The following is a 23,351-nucleotide window of genomic DNA, read 5'->3' as shown; positions in this document are numbered from 1 at the left end:
TCAGGGGAGCCGAAACGTCTTTTTCCGCATTTTATTTCATGGTCGGTGTCCTGCTTTTATTCTATCATGTTACATCCCGACCACCGCCAAAGCCTCGACTTTATTAATCCACTCCTGAAACAAGTTGGCAGTAATAAAAAAATAAAAAATAATAATAATGCGTAATAAAGATGACGTCAGAGGTTCGACAGAGTAAATGTATGGGACAGAATTGGCGCCCCCTTAAAACTTACTCTTGGGAAAGCCCCCCCCCCCCCCCCCCGGCCTGCTCCCTTCGTGCGCACACCTTTGGATGAGAGAGTTCCTAGGACACCGCGAACTCCATGCATATATACATGTCGCCTCACATGCTGCGCCGATTTAGCGCAGCGTGTGCATGACTGCGCATGCTCGTAAAACTTGCGGCATGACAATAAGTGCAAGTCATATGCTGTAAACCCAATGATGCCTGAATGCAGGGCACGACGCACGCACTCCCAACTCCTATCCAACCACTGAAGGGTGAGAAAAGACGAAGAGTACGGCAACTACGGGAGAGAGCGCGACCTACGCAGGCTATGACATCGCATTCGAAGTGTCAGCTACATACATATAGCGCCACTTTCAACAAAGTTTGTTTCAAAAACGGCACAGTTTAAATGTCCATCACGCGCTGTCAGAAGTGTGTGTGTGTGTGTGTGTACTGTCCGTTGTCGTTGCCGCGCCTTACACTTCAAATATGCTAAATCAACACGCGCTGTCTGCCATTCTTACATACTATGCCATCGCCTCCGAAATAGAGCACCATCCATCTCGGAAGCCAAGGCTGTGCGCTAGATGACAAAATGGCAGAACTATACGCTGCCACTCCCTTGTTCGGCTGTGCTAGCCTCAGTGTTAACGCGTTGGCAAGAAAAGAACCCTTACGACTTTGCATGTTCCCTGCATCAGTGAACAAACCGGGCCCTCCGTGACACGAGAAATCTGATTCGTTCTTGCGAGACGCGAAGTTTTCGTGAAAATACGGGCCACTCGCGCTTTCAATGATAGCCCACAGCGGACACACATCAGCTTCGCGAGGTTTTCTGTTCCACGTAGGTTAGTTAAATGTTATCGTCTGACATTTTCAGTTGAATGTTTTACTTGCATATAGCATTCGTCAGTGTTTTTTGTAGTACATGAATTCCATAACATTGTACGCAGGAGTTCTCGCGGGCTCGCGATGTGCTATAACTGAGCAATCTCAAGTTGGCGATGCATTTAAATAGGGCCGCTATCCTTTGTCAGGAAAGCGCTGTTATGAATCGTGCGAGCGACGTTTCAGTCATTCGAGGACGCGTCCGCTCCACGCCTTTCGTGGAGCGAACGATCTCAACGCCGTCCTTCACCAGTGTGTTGCATTCATAGCCAGCGCTGCGCCGCAAGTTTTTGTACGTTTGTTGATAGGTGCTAGCGCACTGCAAGCAATTGGCTTGTTGACCGGTTTGAGGGCGAAATGTTCTCCGCCCCCAGATTGTAAACATGCATGGTGACGCGGAGTGGTCGAAGTCGTTCGGCCAGGTTCGGCGGAGGAAATTCTTCACATTGCTTTCAGCAATCATGTTGGAAGAAACCATCTTGACGGCGAGGATTTCTCACTGGACGTAGAAGGCTGTGAAAGAGCCGAGAGTGACAGCGACAATGAACGATCAGCTGCTAACTCACGAGGAGCGAGCTGCACTTCACGCACCCTCGTGCGTTAATGTTCTTTCACGCTCCTAAGTCACTTTGATTGTATTTAATGTATAATATCTTTGAGCGAGACCAAAATAAAAGCATAGTTGTTCTCGTGCATTGCATGTAGCACAATTATTGTGGATATTATGGAGCGCCGCATGCCGCCAACACGCTCGAGCTCGACCAGCGAAGCGAAATGGTTAGAGCGAAGAAACGTGCAGTCATGGCCACAATCCACGCCTCTGAGCTAATTTCTCCTGTACTTCACCGCTACCTTCCGAACGGCATTGTTGTTTGGCGAATTTTGTAGCGTTAGCTACACTTGCCTAGCCGGAGCCAATTTCGCGTGGAGCGTCATGAGCCGTGCTGCGCATGCGCGAGGATCAGTGATGTCACACAGCTGGGTCACCGGAGCTGGCATCTCACGCGCTCTCCGACACCACCGCGCGTGGCTCGCCGCAGCTGGTCTGCGCGCTCGCGAGCAGTGGCGTCGTAGGCGCGGCAGACACACTCTAAAAAGTTTTCGGGAGTAACTGCGCAGTTCATCCGAAAAAGGGCGCTTTACTCCCTCGAAGGACGAACTGCAGAAGCATGCGTGCCGTGCGCAAAGTTCGGAGGGTAACTGCTTGGTCCTTCGTCAAAATGAGAGGAACGGGAGGACGAATGGCAACACTTACTCCCGCACGCCTCGTGAAGGAGAGGGAGGGAGCCGGGGGGTGAGGGGGTGAGCGGGTAGATCTCCTTTCACTACTGAGCATATTTTTACGTTAAGTGCATTACGAAGTGTCAGTGCCTGGAAAATGTATATTAGTGGCCGTAAAGATGCGCGTTCGTTTCTTGTAAGCAATAAGTGGATGAATAAATAACTAAAATAAAATTGTTAAGAGAGATGACAGGATGACCTTTATTGAACGGTGGAGGTGGGCCCTGTTTGCCCGACGGTATGTATACGTCCAGGCCGGTGCACCGTGGCCCATACATCCTTTATTCCAGGGTCCATACTTCTTCGCACGGGGTATGGGGCACTGGCGCGAGAGCCAGATAGTATATTGCTTGTGGTTTCGTAGCTGTGGGGCGCGTTGTGCATTCACATTTCTGTCTCACGACTTGCTGGTATTTGCTCATAAATAGAGCTTCCTGTTATACTTACTGTATGAAAGTCTATGGTGTCTATGGCTCGTCAGTCAAAAGTAGTGCTGCGTTTGAGAACATCGCAAAGAAAGGAATTTCTTGTTTGTCTGGTGATATCACATTAATGTAAACTTAGTAAAAAAACGTAGAGGTTCCTTTCATTTTTGTAAAAAGACCAAAAAGCAGTAGATTCCGTCACCTTTTCACTGAGTTAGCAGAAATTACAAACATCAGTAGAGCTACTGATAAATCAGCAGTCATGGCAACGAGGACCGCACGTGGATACGTGCCGTGTGTCGCGGACAGTTTGTTTTGGAGTTTCCAGTGCTGGGAAGAGCCACGCGTAGCGAAGGCCGTCTAGCATACGGCCCCCGTGTCCGTGGCCTTGGAACATAGAAAGCGCGCTTGACTGAAACCGCTACTGTTCTCCTCTCCGAAGTGGGTCATAAAACGGGGGACACGTGCACCAGTGTCCATGGGCGTAGGCAGGGGGGTGCAAAAGGGACACTTGCTCCCCTCAAGCCACACCGGCACTTGCCCCCCCCCACCCCAAGCTATGCCAGCCCTCTCTCCCCCCCCTCCCCCAGACGCGATGTAACACGGGTTTGCACCCCCCAAGGCAAAATCCTGCCGACGCCCATGCTAGTGTCGGTGGTTGTTTTTGTGTGTGTGTGTTTGTGGTGCAAGGAGGAGAATCCGGCGGACCCGGGAAAACATCAGTCGCCAGCGAACCTTTTGAGCTGCGTGGACGTTTCCTATTTTGGTGTATCAGTAAATAAGTTCGTTTTGTTTTAATCACCAGCTTTGTTTCACTTTTGGGTGTTTCAGGACTAGAGAAATCGAGTCGTAGAGACACTACACCGTGTATGTGTGAGCGAGTGCATGTGCCGCGCCAGGCTTGAGAACTTTTCTTTGTCTTGCGCCGTTGTCGCCCAATGTCATCGAAGTGCCTCGTTACATACGGCGACAGAAATGCCGTCATCACTTTCGACGAGCCGTGGATGGGGCGGGATTCAATGGAACATATAAAGGAGTTGGACATGTTCTCTGAAGTTGACGTCTCCACCATCGGCTTAACGGTGAGTGCTTGATCGTCATATTGTAGCGGTTGCAGCAGCGTTTGTCATCGATTACTGCAGCTTTGTGTTACATTTTTGAGCATCGTCCATTTTATATAAAAATCCGGCAGCGCTAAATTTTACGTTATTGCCAAATTTGGTCCCATCTAAGCCTTGATGACAACATTGTTGCACCGAATTTAGCCCTCACTTCTTTCATCATAGAAAACGTGAAAGTTATTTCTGTTGAGTAGGATATCCTTCTTCGAGGCCACGCAAGGCGTCAATTCCAGTAGTGTTCGGCATCTAGCGCTGCTGCACGTGTATGAGTAGCCGACACTGTCAGTAGTCGAACCTCGTTATAGTGTGTTTTAATTTTAGATGTAGTAAAATGTCGCGCTTGTCACTTGCTATGGCGGAAATTTGGGATATATAAATAGTATGAATGCTTGTGGAAACAGTAGGCTGTGAATCTTTGATGGCCAGCATTGCAACCACGACACTTCCGAACTTTTCATCCGTATGTTACGTAGTTCCCTTCTGAGTTCTGGCATTCTTATTTTTATAGCGTTTCGACGAAGACTTCCAAGTGTCTGTAGACATTAGAGAAGTGGACGTGATCGAAAATAGAGCAAGAATAAATGCTCGAGTGACCAGCCAGGTCCCGTGAGTAGTAGTATCGTTATCAATTACTACTTAGTCTGCTTGTTGCACACCGCTTTGAGAAAAACTTTAGTTAGATGGGGAAAAACAGCTAAAAAAAAAAGACGAGGACGCAGGAACACAGTAGACTGGACGAGCGCTGAACTTACAACTGACATCTTTATTGCACCAACCTCTCGTTTTTACAGCGCTCAAGCCGAGCACGCCATTCCAATCAAACCGCCAATCAAAATCATCAGGTATGCAAACTACATTGTCACTGAAAGCTATCACGTGTACATGAATGACACCGTGCGCATGAATCTTTCACACTCAGATAAAATGAACAAACCAGTTCCTAACAAGGATGAACAAGCAACAAAAAAAAACACAAAAAAAACAACAACAAACAATCCATGTTCGAGGCGCAGGCTCACTTTCCGCGATAACAATGATTGAGAGTAAGTCGATGGAAAATTAGAGGATGACCAACAAAAAACACAGTAAAGGAAATGATTTACATGAAACCTTTGAGATATTGAATCTCAGCGTCAGTGAGCAAAATAGATGGCTTGCTGATGCAACTGTCTCCTGCTTCCCTGATAAAAAACGCTTCCACGATTTCAAATTCTGTTTTGAGAACACAGTTTTTAAAGAAGTCAAACGGCAAAACAGAACGTGAAATTCATGTACATGTGATAGCTTTCAGTGACAATGTAGTTTGCATACCTGATGATTTTGATTGGCGGTTTGATTGGAATGGCGTGCTCGGCTTGATGCGCTGTAAAAACGAGCGGTTGGTGCAATAAAGATGTCAGTTGTAAGTTCAGCGCTCGTATAGAGTACTGTGTTCCTGCGTCCTCGTCCTTTTTTGCGCTGTTTTTCCCCAGCTAAGCATGTACCAACTCGCCCAAATCGAAGTCTTGCTCGTAGTTAGTTTCTTTATAAAACAGGCCTCTCAAATGGATAAGCCTCTTTGCTCAGTTGCTACTTGCACCTTCAATGGATAAGCCTCGCCACGGTGGTTTAGTGGTTATGGCACTCAACTGCTGACCCTGTCATTCGATCTCGCGACCTTCGGGTCGCGGGATCGAATCCCGACTGCAGCGGCTGCATTTTCGATGGAGGCGAAAATGTTTGAGGCCCGTGCACTTAGATTTAGGTGCACGTCAAAGAACCCCAGGTGGTCGAAATTTCCGGAGCCCGCCACTACGGTGTCTCTCATAATCATGTCGTGGTTTTGGGACGTTAAACCCAGATATTATTATTGGGTCATTCCATGCCAAGTGTCCCAGACGTGGCGCTCGCACGTCGCAAATTTTGATGATAAAATTTGTGCCTTTTTCCTGTGCCACATATAGTATTGTGGCAAAACATTTTTGCTCGATAAAAATTTTGACGATCATGGCGCCCCCTCTATGTTCGCTTGTATTTGTTAAACCGTGCCTAATAGAAAAATGTGTATAAAATCTATTTTTTTGTGTTCAGCTTTGAAACCACGCTGGCGCTATCGCAGAGGTTCTCTTTAGTTGTCCTATTCATTATTTCCGAAATATTTGTGTTTCACTACCAGCTACGTATCTTCAAAAACTACAAAACTCTTCAATGTTCGTGATTTTTTCTTCTGCTATCTCCAACTCCCCCTAACCAATCTTAATACTAGTATGATTTTCAGGAAAGTTTATTATAGTACAAAAATGTTTAGGGGTAAAATAGACTTCAAAGCTTCCCGAAAAAAATTGTGAACTTATGCGATTTGTCGCATGTTTGGCCGTATTTTTCATACTGATGCGGTCCAAGCAAAAATCCTCGTCATGCGGCGTTTGATAGAAGACTTTGTCGTTAAGTAATGAAGAAAGTCTAATCGAATCATTTTTTGTTTTAAGGAAGAAAATAATTTTTGAATTTGGCGCTCCGTAAGTGCCCGGCATTTCTTTTTGTTGCCACTTCGCCGCAAAGCACGTGGTCACCCTTGCAGCTGAAACTCGTCACAGGCAGCGGCAAGATGCGAGATGTATGTCAGTGGCTCGTGAGTGCTCGAAAGTCTTGTCGCGTTGTTGTCAGGGTGACGAGTAATGAATTCGCGTTACAATGTGAGCTTGCTTGGCGGGCCCAATGGGAAGTATGGACGCCCGAGAGCAGCCTATGGCGTCGTTGGCACAATGTGCTAGAGGCCGTCTGCACAACACGTATACCCCCAAAAAAAGTGTATACAATGTGCATTATTTCTTTCGGTATATATGTGTATGCTAGTTGTGCAGACGGCCCTGTAGCACACTGTGCCAACGCCGCCATAGGCTGCTCTTGGGCGTCCATACCTCCCATTGGGCCCGCCAAGCAAGCTCACATTGTAACGCGAATTCATTACTCGTCGCCCTGACGTCAACGCGACAAGGCTTTCGAAGACTCACGAGCCACTGACACACATCTCACATCTTGCCGCTGCCTGTGACGAGTGTCAGCTGGATGAGCGACCACGTGCTTTGCGGCGAAGTGGCAACAAAATGAAATGCGGGCGCGTTCGGAGGGCCAAATTCAAAAATTATTTTCTTCCTTAAAACAAAAAAAGTATTTGATTAGACTTTCTTCATTACTTAACGACGAAGTCCTCTATCAAACGCCGGATGTGGAGGATTTTTACTTAGACCACATCAGTATGAAAAATACGGTCAAACATGCGACAGATCGCATATTTTCTCTAATTTCACAATTTTTTTCGGGAAGATTTGAAGTCTATTTTACCCCCTAAACATTTATTCAATCATCAATTATTCAATCATCCTTTGCAATTCACAGCCATCTGTAAGGTCACATAGTTCTAAAATGTGTTTTGTGCGAGGTGTGGCCAAATTAAGGCCATGAAGACCAGAGACGGCGTGGTCTTTTCGCACTCTGTTTACTTGCGGGTCATTGCTGTAGTCATGCTAGCATGCTGGGCATGCTCGGTTCTTTCATGCCTCCAATGGAATCACTTACAATAATGTTTTCGTCGATAATGCAGTTCTTAACTCCACAATTCTGTCGATTGATGAGATCATGGCCGAGTGTGCCAATGCGTGCAGTGGTGGTGAAGTTTGGGAAAAAGGGCTGTGTTTTTGGTCTTTCACTATTGGAAGGCATGCGGCCATTTACAAGCCACACCAACCTGGCACTATGCCGAAAATACTGAGCAGGTCAGCTGAGATTGTCATTGCTCGTGGCATTATCGCCAGTGCATCCAGCGATAATCTTGTTTATGGATGTGAAAGGATCACGACGGATGGTCGCTTCAAGATACCGTTTTAGGTGCTGGCCACTCAGACACTGGGTTTATTCGGAAAAAATGTACACTCAAGTTATCATGGCAGGAGCCACGTGGCACAATGGGTATCTATAATTAGTGCAGGAAAGTAAGTCTCTCAAGTCGATAATTGATTCTAACAGCTCAACTCCCACCTACCACAATGAATTTGCTCGCATTGTGCTGATCAGATGGAAAAAAGGTACAGGAGCCAACGCTGCACTTTTTTTTTTCATCAATAACCACTGAGATATGATTGTGCATTTCACTACGACTCTCACTTTTACTTTTTTTCCCATTTCCTGGCTCCTACATTCTTTTTGCACATGGCCTTGAAAAATGTATCAGCAGGGTTCTACTTTATAAAGTATCCTAGCATGAGTGCTGCCTGCAAACAGCAAAGGCCTCTGTTTTTTTTTTCAGAACCAATTAATTGGCTTCCGTGTAAACGAGACCAGTCTCTAACCTGTGGATAAACCTGTAGCCTTACTGAAAATGCTTTGACTTGTTAAGAATGTTCCTTCCAGTGTCGAATCATGTTTTGCGAATAAGTTGCAATTTCATTTATTTGTCAGTGTGTCGTAAAGCTTTAGGTTTTATCTGTTGCTACATGAAGCAGCTGTTGTAATAATGATGCAACAAGCGTTGTGTTAAAATGTGCCTTTTTTTTGTAGGACCCCATCAAGACGCATCATGTGCCGACAGTGACATACAATGGAAGCTTGTTGACTTCAAGGGAATTTACTATGCGCCTGGAGGGCCTTGATATCAAGGAGACTGGCCTTTTGGCAGCCATTGCTACACAAATCGCGCTATACTGGGCGCTGAACATTGTTTTCGGCAAGAAAGCTCAGCGGACCTTCGATCTCCTGTGTCAAGTTCTGAAAGTTCAGAGCGTCTTGCGGCCGACGTCACTCGTCCGTGTGGCTCTAACCATCTTGAGCCAGTGAACAGCCAGACTGATTTCAATAAAGTATTTTTCGCACAAATAGATCTGGATTTCTACCCTCTCCTGGAGCATTTGTGTCAGACTTGGCGCAACCCGATGAAAATCATGTTCCTCAAAACTTTTTTTCATTTGCCGATGGGAGAGCTGGACTGCTGGTTTCTTGAGGAGCACTCAATACAAGCAAATATTACTCCATCGAGAGGCATTGAGGATGATTATAACTGCATGCTGCTCCGATGAGGAATGTTGTGAAAGAGTAAATGTCGCTCCCATGGGGGTATTGAGAGATAATATACATTCCTCCCTGCGGGACTAATGGGAAAGAGTAAGTGTTACTCCATTTAGGTGTTCAGAAAGAGCAAGCATTGCTCCCGTGGGAGTATTGACAGAGAGCATCCATTCCTCTTTGTAAAGAGAAACCGTCGCTCCAATGGGAGTATTGAAGAAGACTATCTTTTCCTCCCTCGGGAGTATTTGTAAGGAGCAAGTGTCACTCCCATAGGAGTATTGACCAAGAGCATCCGTTCCTCCCTTTAGGAGTTTAGGAAAGGAGCAACGGCGGCTCTCTAGAGGAGTAATCGAAAAGAGTAACTGTCGCTCCCTTGGGGGTATTGAAGAAGAGTAACCGTCCCTCTCGTGGGAGTATCGAAAAAGACTATCCGTTCCTCCTTTGAGGAGTATCGAGAAAGAGTAACCGTTGCTCCCGTGGGAGTTTTCACAAAGAGCATCCGTTGCTCCAGTCAGTTACTCCCTGAAGGAGCAACTTCTACGGGGAGTAACGGTTCGTCCCGTCGCAGTTACCCCTAAAAAGGAGTAATGGGTGTGGCAGGTTAGTTACTCCCCTAAAGGAGTAACCTCGACCCCCCATTTCCTCCTTTACTTTTTAGAGTGCACGCTGGCGCATGCGCGCGCGCAGACTCCGCCACCGCCGCGCGCGGCTCGCCGCTGCTGGTCTGCGCCATATTCAACAGAAGTGACGTCGTAGCCATAGTCACAGTGGCGCCGGCGCGCGCGCAGCTATTCGCCTTCGCTGTGCAGTCGCCGTCTGACACTGCGCTGGGGCCGCTTGATAGCGCATTTGACTGGGGTTTTCAGGTGGGTAACGCCATGGAGAAGGAGAGCGCAAATGCTGCTCGACGGCGCAGAAGAGCCGAGAAGCTTATCTCATCGGATCCCGAAGTAGTCGCCTGGCAATTAGCGCTTCAGCCTACGAAGAATGAACAGAAGAAGGCTAATAATCCTACAAAATCTGGAAAGCTAAGAATATTCAGCTGAACCTTTGCTAACGCTACGTATATCGTGGCATAGCCGAGATAAGCCATTCCAATTTTTTTCGCAACGATCGAATTCTTCGACGTTGCGTAAAGCATACGCGTGCATTCTTTTCAATATTCATGTTTCGATCGTGCTGATTGAACCTGCAACATGCGAGCGAAGTGAATGGCACACGGATAGAGTCCGAGCATGGCTGTGACACAAGCGCTACTGAATGGGATGTTAAGTGCTTGTGTTCCGTTGAAGAAGTAACTCCGCGTTCCTGATTGCGCAAGTAATGACGACAGCGTAATATGTTTGCAAACCATTTCCACGTCAAACATGCGGTCCCGTGCAGCAGCGATGCCGCTACTCGCTGGCGGCCTACTACTGCGGCAAATCCGTCAGGCAGGCTCGGTATGTACTATCTCGGAGTGCCGTTCAGTTCGTACGTCAATACTAGTTCATGCAGTTTTCTGTACCACGCACAGGATTTTGCAAAGCATCGTTGATGCACATAGTAACGGTGCTGAAATACAACCTTTCACTCCGCAGCAAATAATTAGGTGACGAGCACTTAGCACTTTCCATGGTTTGGGAAAGTGTTTTGGTCTCATATGCATTTCGGTGCAGCTCATGACTTCATCCGGTGAAAGGCACGGGCCGTACGTCCGCACGTCCTATTTGTTCCTATGCTAACAAACGGGTGGAACCTCCTCCGGGCGCCATCTTGAATTGCACTGCGAGCCACCTATAGCTCGCGGGCATTGCGAATAGTTAGGTTTTGTTCGCGTGCAGCGAGGTGATAACTTATATGTTGTGCAGCTCTGACTGATGTGCGCGTGGTGTGATCTAAGATGTCGCCCCTACGTTGTGCGTTAGCCATGCGACTTTTCAGGTAAAGTGGCTATACGCTGTTGAAAATGGATACGTCGAGATTCAGCCATGCCATTGTGACGCCATTGTTGGCGGTATGGGATCTTGTCACCACGAATGTACCAGGCCAGTACCTGCTTTTTTTCTGTTATGTTGTGGTGGCTGGCGTTTATGTCTTGTGTTATTGTATTTAGTGTGAGAAATTCACTGCTAAATGTAACATGGAAGCTTGGCGGTCGCTGCCACCTGCGACGAACTTCGCGCAGGCGCAGTACGCGCTGTTCTGGACTCTTTCGTCCTTTCGTTGTTTGCTGTCGCACCGGCCGCGCTTCGAAACCGCGCCTTGTTCTCTGTCTTCGTGAAGCGAAGCGTTTCGGCGTCGAAAGTGAGCCGTCCGCGGTGTCGGGCAGCGGCTGTTACACGCTTCATGTTACATTCAGCTGTGGACCGCGGCGCACAGCCATTTTGTCACTACCTCAAAGCGTGTGTGTAATACTCGGATGTGAGTGAATGTCTGCCTGAGCTCGCACAGTGCGGCGGGACACCTACCCAAATTATATAATGCAACAGGGTCGACAGCTGGGCTACTTGGGGACTCATAACGCCCGTGTTAAGCTGCACACGGAACAAGAAAAATCTGAAAAAACTTAAGTAAACGAAACACTCGCTGCCGCTGCTTGTTCGTGTTTTCTCTGCATTGTGCTGTTTCGGGTGTCGCTTCCCACACACACAAGCACACATCGTGATTTTTGGCACGTGAGTTTTCACGTGTTGCCAACCAGCTGATCCTCCCCTTTGGGCCTTTATCGCGCGCGGCGCAACGCCAGCAACTTATTTTGACGGCCCATGTACTCAGCGTTATGGACGGTTTGCAGTCAAAGCGAAAGAATTCGTGGAACGAACAATAATATACAACACTGGAATAGAAATCGCGTTTGTGTTTAGCACGCACCTCCTGAGGTTGCAATTTGCACACAATCGTTGTAATGCCAACTGCAACCAATTTTTATTCTTGTCAAACCCCATTTAAGGTCAAAACTGCCATGTCGGCCTTCAGATAGGTAGTGAAAAGAGGAGGGGGGAAGAGGTCCTGACATTGTGTCGGGGGCCACATAATACTACCCCGCGGGCCTCATGTTGCCGACTCCCTGTTGTAGAATATTCTTCGTACCCGCACCTCTCCTATCAGAGCGCAGGTGCCGCGGGTGTGGAAAGTATCTTGTTGGGTCGACGCCGCGAGGGCCAGCTGTTTTAGTTTCCGCGACGGACGCGCACTTCGCGGCCCATCACAAGGAACGAAGGCGGCAGCCAATGGCGGCCAGAGGCGTTTGGCTCGTCACCTACTTAAGCCGTGCAGCACGCATACAACAGCGCTGTGGCAGATGGCTTCACTTTATTATGGTGATAGGGCTGTGCCGTTCTGGCAAGTACATAGATGGCCGTAACCGCGTTTTAGATGCGAAGCATCTCTTGCTCGGGGGTATGCTCTGCAGTGGGCTAGTCCGCACTCACACTACATATGCGCAGGAGGCGAACCGGCCAAGCGGGTTTCCTCTGGGCTGCTGCCCGCAGGAGAGTGGGTGGGGGGCAGGAGGGTGGCGCGGTGTGCTTCCAGGGGGGGGGGGGGGGGGGGGGTACGTCTGAGGCGCGGCTGCTTGTCTCACTCTCCTGCTGTGGAGGTGCGAACGGGTTTTAAAGACGATAGTCTGTCTAGGGGAACTTAAAAGGAATTTTATTGTACACCACATTATTATACATACAGTGGGTTCCACACATAATTCGGTTCCACATTTGCATGAGTTCCACAACAGATTAACCTTCAATATTTCACATTATCATACTCAGCGTTCTTGCACACACTCTAGAGAAGGTGGGGTTACAACTCTGTTAGTAACATTCACAAAAGCACAAGACCAGCGTTTGAGGAATTCTTCCTCATCCAACACCATCCAACAGAAACAATTCTGTCTCCCAGTGACCTATCACGACGTTGTACATGTAAGAGACAATGTCATTTGCCGGAGAAAAAGGAAAGAGCAAGCCGGAGTAAAACTGATTTTTTTTGCCTCTGCTACCCCTGTAAAATAATTATGCCAACCTATGTGGCCAAAATAAATTGGCCTAACTACGGCGTCCTGGATTACTCTAAAAACCCACCACATCTGCAAAATGGCATGTTCTCAGCTGAGCACTACAAAAACTCTTCGACCACTTAGACTATGTGTACACAAGATACGATACATAAAGCACTCCTACGTTTGGGCAGTATGCCATTCCACAAATATGGCTGCCCGACTAAGGCCTTGAAAGACAATTCTGCGCATATTGCGCTCACAGGTCACTATTCTATGTCTCCCTCGAGACGAGAAAAAAAAAGGGCATGAGTGCGGAGTTTCATTTTTACTTCTTTGGGCAGTTGGCCCCTGCACAACTAAATAACACTTTACATGCAGCTCCTATTAGAAAATGCACACTAAACTCGTGCGCAGCAGAAACGACCAACTGCCTATCGTCAACGCCTAAGAAGGCAGGTGACCGCTCCGGCGCATAGGACATGAGATACATATATCATTTGCGCGGCATAAGGAACACTTCTTTAACTTAATCCCGGTGCGCAGCAGAGCAATGGATCTTTTGTGACAGTCGCTGTAACGAAGAAAAAACGAAACCGCGCTTATCTTGCGCGGGTTACGTGTTGCTAAGTAGCTGGACTACAGAGAATCATCGGCATGCTGCCGTACAAGTTCGGACAAATGACTATGGTAGCCTTGCTCAGCTGTGCACCTACAGCACACATTTTCAACAGTGGCGGGCGAATGAACACATCCATACTCCCAAACAACCCGCCAAGAATGTACTCAAGGGCAATAAATGCCGAAATGCAATAAGTACTTTAGACAGATTATCGGGACCAATGCAAGGAAGAAAAAAAACACCACACGCACAGAGCGAACCATAGCAACCTTGTGCCGGCGATAAGCCGACGAGAAAACGGCACTCTCACGACGCGGGCAAACAGATAAACTTCGACGGCATCCAAGCCGCAAAGGAAAATACTGTCAAAAAAAAAAGGGGGAGGGGGGATCGGACACATGTTCACGGATAATCTTGACTCACTAAGAGCGCTAAACTCTTTCAGCACACGTTGCGGTTAACTGGAAAAATTATTCAAATACCCAAGAGCCACGTAACAGTTATTGCAAAGTCTGGGGGCAACTAGCACATTTATGACGTCTCAGTCGTAACGAGGTTTATTTGGTCGCGACGTCGAGAGTGAACAAGCGCCACGGCCACGATGATCAAGAGCACACACCCGAAGACGATGATGATGAAAGGCAAACGCGTGATGATGATTACAATAATACAGAGATGAGGAAGAAGTGCATAATAGATGCCTACACATTGCTGGGGATGATGTCAGTTCTGCGGCGCCTCGTTAATGAGGGCAGCCGCGGACGCGCATGATGGCGGGGAAAGCATGGAAGGCGCCCACCTATCAATAAAAGTCGCTGTCTGTATCCATCTCATATGCCACCGGTTGTTTGCTCGGACGTTGCTTCGTCGTCGCCTCCTCGTGCTCGCTCCCCGACGTGCGCTCTCTGAGGCGCCCTGTGACGTCTCCTCGTGCCTTTTTGGTACTCCATTGCGGGCGTTTCTCGCCGGGTTGCGTGTCTGTGCCCAAGCTCAAAGACTTGAGCGGCTGGGAGCGGTTTCCACCGCGGGCAGCCTCGGGGTCACGGCTACGGTTGTGCCGCCCTCGGCCGACGCCTGCCGGCATCGGGAACGTTTGCTGCTGAGTGCAGTGCGGAGAGTCCGAGGGTGTCGTTGCGTGCTCGTCAATGACGGGTTCGCCGGTTTCAAGCTCGTCTGACGACGGTGTTGCCGCTGCTTTCCGGGCTTCCAACTTGGCCGCCACCATCTTTCCTTCTCAGTTCGGCCTCCCTCCCGCTTCGCCATGTTGGAAGCCATGTTGAGCTCCCTCCCGGCCACGCTGTTGCGAGGCGCCGCCATACTGTGGCGCGGGCTCGGGCGGCGGATGCTGCCGGCTAGAGTTGGACGTCTTGCTGTATTTCGGCGCCTCTTCGCTTCCTGGCGCCTTCTCGGACTTCTCCCGTTCGGTTAAGCTGCCGGGGTACTTGTCGTTTACGTGCTGTAGAACCTCGCAGCTGTGCGGCGCGTCGTCGTCATCTTCTTTCTTATTCCACCATGCACCTCGTGCCGCGGCACTGGCTGCCGGCCCGGTCTTCCCCTTGAGGTTCAGTCTCCGCTCTCCTTGCGACCCTTTGCCCGCCTCGGGGCGGTCTTCCTTCCCGTCACCTTGACCTCCCCCGAGGTCGCTCTCCCCAGCGACCGCGTCTTCGACGCTGGCCCAACTGACAGCGCTGGCGGTGTCGTCCTCTCCTTCGTCGTCGCCCCTCGCGCTTCTTGCGCCTTGCTCCCTGTGTTCCCCTCACTCGCCGCTGTCTGCAGCCCTTTCTACCTCGGCGGCAGCGTCGCTTCGTTGCGCTCAGCATGGCTGCCTTCCCCCTCCCGCCGCTCACCTCTGCGCATGCTCGCTGGCGTCTGCACGTCTGCTTGTCTGTCTCCTGCTTGCCCCTCCAGTGCCGTAATGGCCGTAGCTTGCGCCGGCGTTTTTTCCGGGGTCTCGTGTGGTTCCGGCCAGTCTTCGGCATCGCTCGGTTTCGGTCGCTTCGGCGGGCGCAGAGTGGTCGACCGCCTCTGTGTCTGGCCGGTAGCAGGTGCCTTGCCGAGTGTCGGGAACTCGTCGACGTCCATCGCTGCCGCCATACTGTAAGTCTTCCTCGCGGTGCAGTCGACGCTGGCGTGGGTTCCGCCGCAACGTCGGCACAGATTAGTGCACGTGTCTGTGCGGTGTCCGAAGACTCCGTACCTGGCGCAGTGCGAGGTGTCGCATTGGGCCTTAATGTGGCCTTCTAGGTTGCAGCGGCGGCAAAGGCGACGTACGCCGCGGTACTCAGAAGTCGCTCTATGACCTCCCACTCGCGCAAAGTTCGGGAGCGGGTTTTCAAGCCGCATGTCCATCTTGGTATACCTGGTTCCCGTACGCATACTGGGCGGTCTTTATACCTGGCCTCTTTAATTCTTAGTGTGGTTCCGAATGACTTCAAACTGGCGACGACCTCATTGTCGGGAACGTAGCAAGACAGGTATAGACACGTGACGCTTGCGAACTGTCCTGCCACCGGGACGAGGGGGGGACTACTCTGGTTCCAAAGCGGAGACCACCAGTTTCAAATAGGACTAGAACTGCTCGAATCGAGTTGACGCCGACCTGGAAGTCGAATCCGCCGTGGTGCTGAATGCTGTAAATCTCCTGGATGCCAACCAGTGCTTCCATGGCGTCGATCACCTCGTCCACCGGCGTCCCCGGTGTGGGGTGCGGACGTTGAAGAAATGTTCCTTGGGTGGGGGCATGGTGACGACCCGCGTGCCGCCCTCACGCGGTCACTTGCTTGAAAGACCCGAGGTTCTGGCGGCAACGGATCCTGGAACGAAGAAAGGAGTAGTGCGTGGACGCAGAAATTTAGGTTTGTCTGTCTATCACCCGATTCAGCCACCCGGCCAAAGTTGAACGACTTGCCGAAGGGCCAGCCATCTTGTACTGCTGACTAGGTTCATACTTTTGTACATTGTCGATCAAAAAGCAAACATTATGCAAATCTGAGGCGCAACATCACTAGGTAAGTATTAGGTGGTGTGTTCCTTTGATAGAAAATACATAGATACGTAATTCTAAAGACCCTAGTTTCTTAAGCTGCGTTGACAAAGCGCCTGCGCTGAAAATGCAATATGCACGCAGACGAACGCCCTCTACCACGGAGAAAGGAAAGAACCTCCTCCGTGCCCTCTGCACAAAATGGCCTCCGAGATGGCGGGCACGAAACCCGCCGCGCGCCCGTTATCTCGGAGGCCATGTGCACAAACTCGTGTTTCCCGACGTATTGCCAGATGGTACCCATATCTCACGTAGCGTTAATCATCTTTCGGCAACATTTCGGCGGCAAGCACGCAGATATGCGACCAATTTCTGTCCTGCTGTCTACAGCATTCCTCCCGATTGCTGCTGCTTGCCGGCTTCAGAAGCGGGTTTTGAGGAGAGGGTTTCTGGCTCTCTGGGTGCCTTTGCGACGAGGCCGAGGTCGGTAGCATGCCCAACGAACGCCGACGGAACGCGATCGTGCAAGTTCTCCGGCTTCGCATCGCCTCATGGTCCCCTTTAGCGGGAGATGGTGTAATTTTTTTTTTCATGCTTTCGGGTGTTTATCTGTAACGGCGTCGCCGCATGATTTGGCGCTGAAGTCAGACTTATTGATAGGCCTTTCGCTTTCCCAAAGGACGAAAGACCTTTTGCGTGGCGTCGGCCATTACCCGAGTTGAGGGGCGCGGTTAATCTTTCCGTGACAAATCGTGATCGCGGCATGCGCCAACCGGTAGGCATATGGCCAACCACTACGACAGGGCATAGTCTTGGTTGGCGATTCGTCGCAATTACGTTTTAACCTTAGCAGGCTTAAAACGATTACGTGTTAGTGACATCTTGAAAAACAAGAATGCGTAGGACACAAAAGTGTTCATTTGTTCGAATTTGTCCGAATATTCGGAAAAGCTCTATTTCGCATTTTTTAGTCCAATATGCTAATATTATTGTATAAGGGAAATATTCGATTCATATTCGATATTCCGAATACTTGCACACACCTATGTACTACCGATCAAGCACACAACTACAATTGTTATTAAAGGAACGTGGTTGTTCGAGGGCTAGTTTCTTGTTAGACAGAGCCAAATGAAGCTAACAGGCAATTAAATCAACCTTCCTTCGCTTAATAAAGAAGTTATTACTTATTATTATTAATATTTGTCGGTTGTTTTCATTTGTTGCGTATATGAAAGTTGCTATAGCACAATAGTTCGCCTAGGTTGATCACAGAGCTAGTAGGTGCTCCATATAAACAATTTTTTCCAGCTCGTAAAACAGAAGCAGCTGTAGAAAAGCTTCACCACTGTGTGCGACTTTTTTTTCTAATGCACAGGGAGACCAGTAGCGCCCGTAGCGTCAGCTTTGTTCCCTTTGCCGTTTGTTCTCTGCGCAACTGATTATGGATGTCATCACACTGGCAGTCAATTTTCTGCAGTGTACAGGACATTAATGAACAATATACTGTAGCGAACGGGTCTGGGGAAGTAGGTGTGTATTCACATTGTATTAGTGCGCAAACTCACAAAGATACAATAAATAGCGGAAACGTGTTTACAATCGGGTTTACGTGTAGTACAAGGTGCATATGCAGTACGCACTCACAATGCCTTTATTTTTCGATGCAGGGTGACATTCTTACAATCCCTTGTGCTCCATCTACTGACAGGGGTATTTCATAGGTGCCATACGTTGCATCAACTGGGCAGTGGTGTTCCAGTGGTTCGAAGTGCATCTACCTGTGGTTTTGCGGATTTCCCCTATCTCGAGGTCAAACATGAACATCTACTGCTAAGGACGGTGAAACGGCTTGCTGAATGAAAGCGCCCGTTTCAGTTTTACAATTGTTAGTACAACGGGCAATTTTCGGCATCTGTTTGCTTGAATTATATTTTTAGTGTTTATATATTGCAAACGTATGTTGTTAGTTTTCGAGCACAGTAAGAGTGTTTTAGATTTTTTTACTATTCAAGACATCGTAATAAGGACTTCATTATTTTAATTGCTAGGTAAATTTCGTGCTGGTGAATTTTAAGTCTGATGTTAATCTTGCGCTCTGTGGCGAAACTCGTTCCCTTGAAAAGTATGTGCAACAATCACGACATGTTCTGCTTTAAGAACTGTAATGGTGCTGCATTAGTATCACTGCAAATCAGAGCACAGAATGTGATACACGCACTGATACACTTATGGACAGAGCAGCAGAGCGCTGTTATGTCTTTCTGTGCCTGTGTATATAGGTTTTCTTTAAAAGCAGCGCAGTACGAAGAAACCCAAGCTTCATCACCTGTCACCTCTAGTAATGTTTGCACAATAATTTCAGTAATTTGTACCCCTTGAAAGAGGCGTTAAACTTGCATTACTGCAACATTATGCGAGAAATTTAATATTTGGTGACTCATATTCACTTGGGCTATAGTTTAGTTGTGCTCTTGATTGATTTTGGGTTGATTTTTCACTTCATCAAGAGCATAATACAGGGTGTTCGGAAGTCAGCTTTATTGGTTTTTTTATTTCAGCACCGGGAGTTACTTTATATTCACATTTGCTGATAAGTTATGTATCTGTGGGGTCACAGTGAGACAATAATTATTGCTGTCAGCAGCCCAATTACCTATGACTGAATGAACTACTTCTTAGTGACTGCAGCAAGCGGGCCTTTTTGTACTGAATAGTGGGAGGCGGTCGCTTTTCTACGCAGTTCCATTTGGAAGAATTCTTCTAGCATGTCTGTGCTGCGAGATATCTTGCTGCAGAATTTCATTGCGATTTGCATTATTACACATGCAAGACGGTGAGCGCTGGCGCAAAGACCCCGCCTCTCCCCACGCTCTAACTAGCGGCTGGCGAAAGCAAGCAATTACTGCTCGTGACATCACTGAGGAAGATTGCGCCGGTCCACACCGCCCTGCATGCGTAATTATGCAACCCGCCATCAAACTTTGCAGCGAGATATCTCGAGCACAGACATGCTGGAATTCTTCCTAGTGGAACTGTGTAGAAAAGGGACTGCTCCCAATTTTTCAGTACAAACGTGCCCGCTTGCTGCAGTCACTAAAAAGTTCATTATTCAGTTTTAGTTAATTTGGTGGCTGACAACGATTACAATTGTTTCGCTTTGTGTCCCCCTGGATACATGTCTGCAAAGGTGGTTTTCATAGCCTTTCCAGTGCTGAATTTTCAGAAAACCATAAAGCATAACTTTGAACACTGGTATAGTAATGTAAAACTATCGTTTTACTGTACAACTCCCCGCAGTTGAAGGGATTTTTTTATATTGTAGTTGTGCGTTGATGTTAGAATATATTTTACAAGTGATATAGTGTTGAAATGCTGGTACAGAGATCTCAATTGAGGGAATCAACCTACTCATACAACATATTTACAATGAAATAAAGTTCTGGCTCGAAACTATTTTTAAGCAAAGTTGTATTTTAGGAATACTATTTCGTCCTCTCTATTATATTCCGTATCGAAGCATCACATATACTTTTTAGCCAGGAGGCAGAAGGGGCCAAGTCCCCCCTCCTCTCCTGACATTCTGATGCACGGGGATGTTGGACCGAAAAAAAATATGAAAATGGGTGTTTTTCCGGGCTTTCAGCAAGCGCCTCCTTCCCACTCCCCCCCACCCCCCCCCCCCCCGGGCTCGAAAAAAATTCCTTGCTACGGGCCTGCTTTTCACAATGGCTTTTTAATACAATGCGATGTTTTAAAAATGCATAGTAGGATTCAGTTACTGTTTTGCAATTCGCATTTTGGTATCGCCTTCGTTAACGTTCGCATTGTGTTTTTTTATGAAAGCCATAAAAACTGAACTTTACATTATTTCAAATTTCTTTTTCATACCCAAACAAATCATTTTCAAGTATCAGGCACCCTCATTGGCAGGTTCGATTAGCTTATGTTTGTACGTAAAAAAAGTTTGATCATTACCCAGGTCTGTTTTTCCCAATTTTTCATACCTTTCTGTATCACAGCATACAATAAATATTTTAGATTTTTTTGAAAATGAAGCGTTATATCTTGCAGACCAGTGTGACTGGATGTGGAAGTCATATTAATTAAGCATTGCTTTGTACATATGCTGGTACATGATGTTGTATATACATATTTATATATGTGTACAACTTCTGATTTCATTTCATGATATGCAGCACACGTGGGTGATGACTGAATTTGAAGCTTCAGATGAGCACACGAGCCTTACGCATGGATCACTGAAGATTTCACTAATTCGGGGTGTCTTTCCAACCGAGCCTTCCTTATGCAAACACGACCTTTGCTGAACCAATATGAAGACTCGTTTGTGCAAAGGAAAGAGGCTCGGTAGTACACCCCGAATTAATGACATCCGCAGAAAAACATGCATGATGCCTTTTGTGACCACCTGAAACTTCTGTTTCGGCCATTACATGGCGCTAAATGAATGGTGTACACCTTTCCAACACCCATACAAAAGGGTGTTAATACAAGCTAACACCCTAACCCCCCATAGAATTTTTGCTGAACACCCTTTCTCCAGGTTGGTAAATTAACACCCTAATTGAAGGGTGTAGTCAATAACACCCTAAGGGTGTCCGTCTGGCGACAAACCGATTTACGCCCTTAAGGTGTAAAAATGTTTAGTGTGCTGTGCGGCATGTACGCTTGAAAGGACACGCTTCCCCGTCTTCTTTCCAGTTGGCGAGAAAATATAGTTGCCTTTCTCATGACGATCTTGAAATGAACGAGCCCAAAGTTTTGCAGACAAACTTAAAGAAGGTCACCGATAAACCGACAACATCCGCTGGAAATACAGCTCACCAGAGCATCAGTGTGGGTTTAAATCTTGAATAGGCTTTTCTTTGCGCGAGGAAAAGACTTGAGACAAGAAGACACTGAATGTCGCTTGGTGCGATGGCTATCAACAGTGGTTTAGGTGTGAAGCACCTTACGCACTCGGGCTATCCGCGTCTCCACTCTTCGTAGGCCGTCACGGTGCCTGCTGTCGTCGACCGTCACAGTTAAGCAAGTGGCAAATAAGACGGTGCGCTGGCTCAGGAAAAGCTCTGTTTCTGCGATAGACGCTGTCTGCGACGCTGCCTGTAGCAAGGAGAGGACGCTGCCTTCTCGTTGCTACAGACGTTCCACCGGTGTTTCTTGTGGGAAACACCGGCGCTTCGCACCACTCCAGGTTTCACGTGAGTGGAGCTGTGTTTTGTAGCGTCAGCTACACTTGCCTAGCCGGAGCCGATTTCGCGTGGAGCGTCGTGAGCCGTGCTGCGCATGCGCGAGGATCAGTGATGTCACACAGGTGGGTCACCGGAGCTGGCATCTTACGCGCTCTCCGACAACGCCGCGCGCGGCTCGCCGCTGCTGGTCTGCGCCGCATTCGAGAGGAGTGACGTCGTAGACACAGTTGCGCGAGCGCGCGCGCAGCATTCGCCATCGCTGTGCTGCCGCCGTCTGACACTGCGCCGCGGCCGCTTGATAGCGCCTCTGACTGGCGTTTCCAGGTGGGTAACGCCATGGAGAAGTAGAGCCCAAATGCTGCTCGACGGCGCAGAAGAGCCGAGAAGCTTATCTCATCGGATCCCGAAGTAGTTGCCTGGCATTTAGCGGTTACTGTGTTGGGGCCATAGAGACGGCAGCGTGTTACTTCACTGACCACCGAGCCGTCTTTGTGGCAATAGAGAAGCAGCCTGACTTTGAGCAAAAATAAATATGCATGTGCCTCATAATACGTATACCGTGTGTGTGTCATTGGAGCAGCAGTAAGCATGACAATCAAGCTAATCCTAGACAATCTGGAAAGTTAGGAATAATCAGCTGAACCTTTGCTAACGCTACGCATATCCCGGCATAGCCGAGCTAAGTCACTGCAATTTTTTTAAAAGCTTGCAAGCATTTCTGCTACATCCTTCTTTTTGCCTTATTCTCCTTCTGCCGTGGAACAGAACATGAACAGATGCGCGCGCTGTAGTGGAGAATGACACAAGTCTCGGTGAAGGAGGAGGGAAGACGTGTAGGTGCAGAAAGCGTCTCCTGGAGGGCGCATTTCATCAGCCAAGAAATAGGCAACGCTGTGCGCTTGCTCACATGTTGGCGCTGTTGATAGCAGCAGCATCCTGAAAGCCACTATTCGCGACAAATGAGTCTCGTCTATTCTTGTTTGACTGCCCAACTTGGCACCAAGATTTTCACTTAATGTATTAAAAGAACCTACTAATGTATAGAGGAACGATCAACTAATAATTCTTGCCTATCATAATTGTCTAACGTATTGGTATTACTATCAATGCATTGCCTTTAGTACTAAACTGTCAGGTTTTATTTACTTGTATTTATAAAATTTCACTAGGTCTGTCCCAACTTCGGCGTCATCACTGATAATCGCTCTGCCGTCTTGACAACGTTGTCTTCTTGGGAAACTGCTCCCTCATGTATTTCTTGCTGGTCTAGTTAGTGGAGCATCTTCAGACGAAAGGCGCAATTTTTGACGTCACGAAATGCTCTCGTCTTGTTGTCTTCATCTCGTGGTGTCTGAAATTGTGCCTTTCCTTTTAGGACGACCCCTAACCAAAGTCCATCTTTTAAATTTACCCCGCTGTGTTTGCCACCTGCAGGAGGTCACCGCCAAAGTAATGCTGCCACGAGAACGCATATGCTCCAGCTTCACTCTGCTGCTCCGTCACCGCAACGCCCGGGGTCACCCCGCCAGAATGGGTGACAACGAAGATGGATATTCAACGCACTGGGAGGCTG

At 48.2% G+C, this 23,351-nt stretch overlaps 1 protein-coding gene across 2 annotated transcripts in view; it reads left to right on the top strand.

Annotated features, from left to right (window-relative positions):
• Nucleotides 1-3,509: 3,509 nt before the first annotated feature.
• The window catches only part of LOC125757937 (uncharacterized), a 115,484-nt gene continuing 95,642 nt past the window's right edge, over nucleotides 3,510-23,351 (top strand). The window contains exons 1-2 of one of the 2 annotated variants that reach the window (XR_007415577.1): nucleotides 3,510-3,905; nucleotides 8,481-8,569. Coding sequence is in view for 1 of the 2 variants with exons in the window: in XM_049414337.1 (XP_049270294.1) it covers nucleotides 3,762-3,905 (144 nt within the window). In the remaining variant the exon portion in view is untranslated. Of the gene's footprint in view, nucleotides 3,906-8,480; nucleotides 8,570-23,351 lie in introns of those variants that run through there. The other variant, XM_049414337.1, reaches the window with a different exon arrangement.

Source organism: Rhipicephalus sanguineus, chromosome 3, assembly GCF_013339695.2.
Source record: "Rhipicephalus sanguineus isolate Rsan-2018 chromosome 3, BIME_Rsan_1.4, whole genome shotgun sequence".
Classification (NCBI taxonomy): domain Eukaryota; kingdom Metazoa; phylum Arthropoda; class Arachnida; order Ixodida; family Ixodidae; genus Rhipicephalus; species Rhipicephalus sanguineus.
Note: the sequence above shows the minus strand (reverse complement) of the source record. Positions and strands in the feature narration are given on the sequence as shown.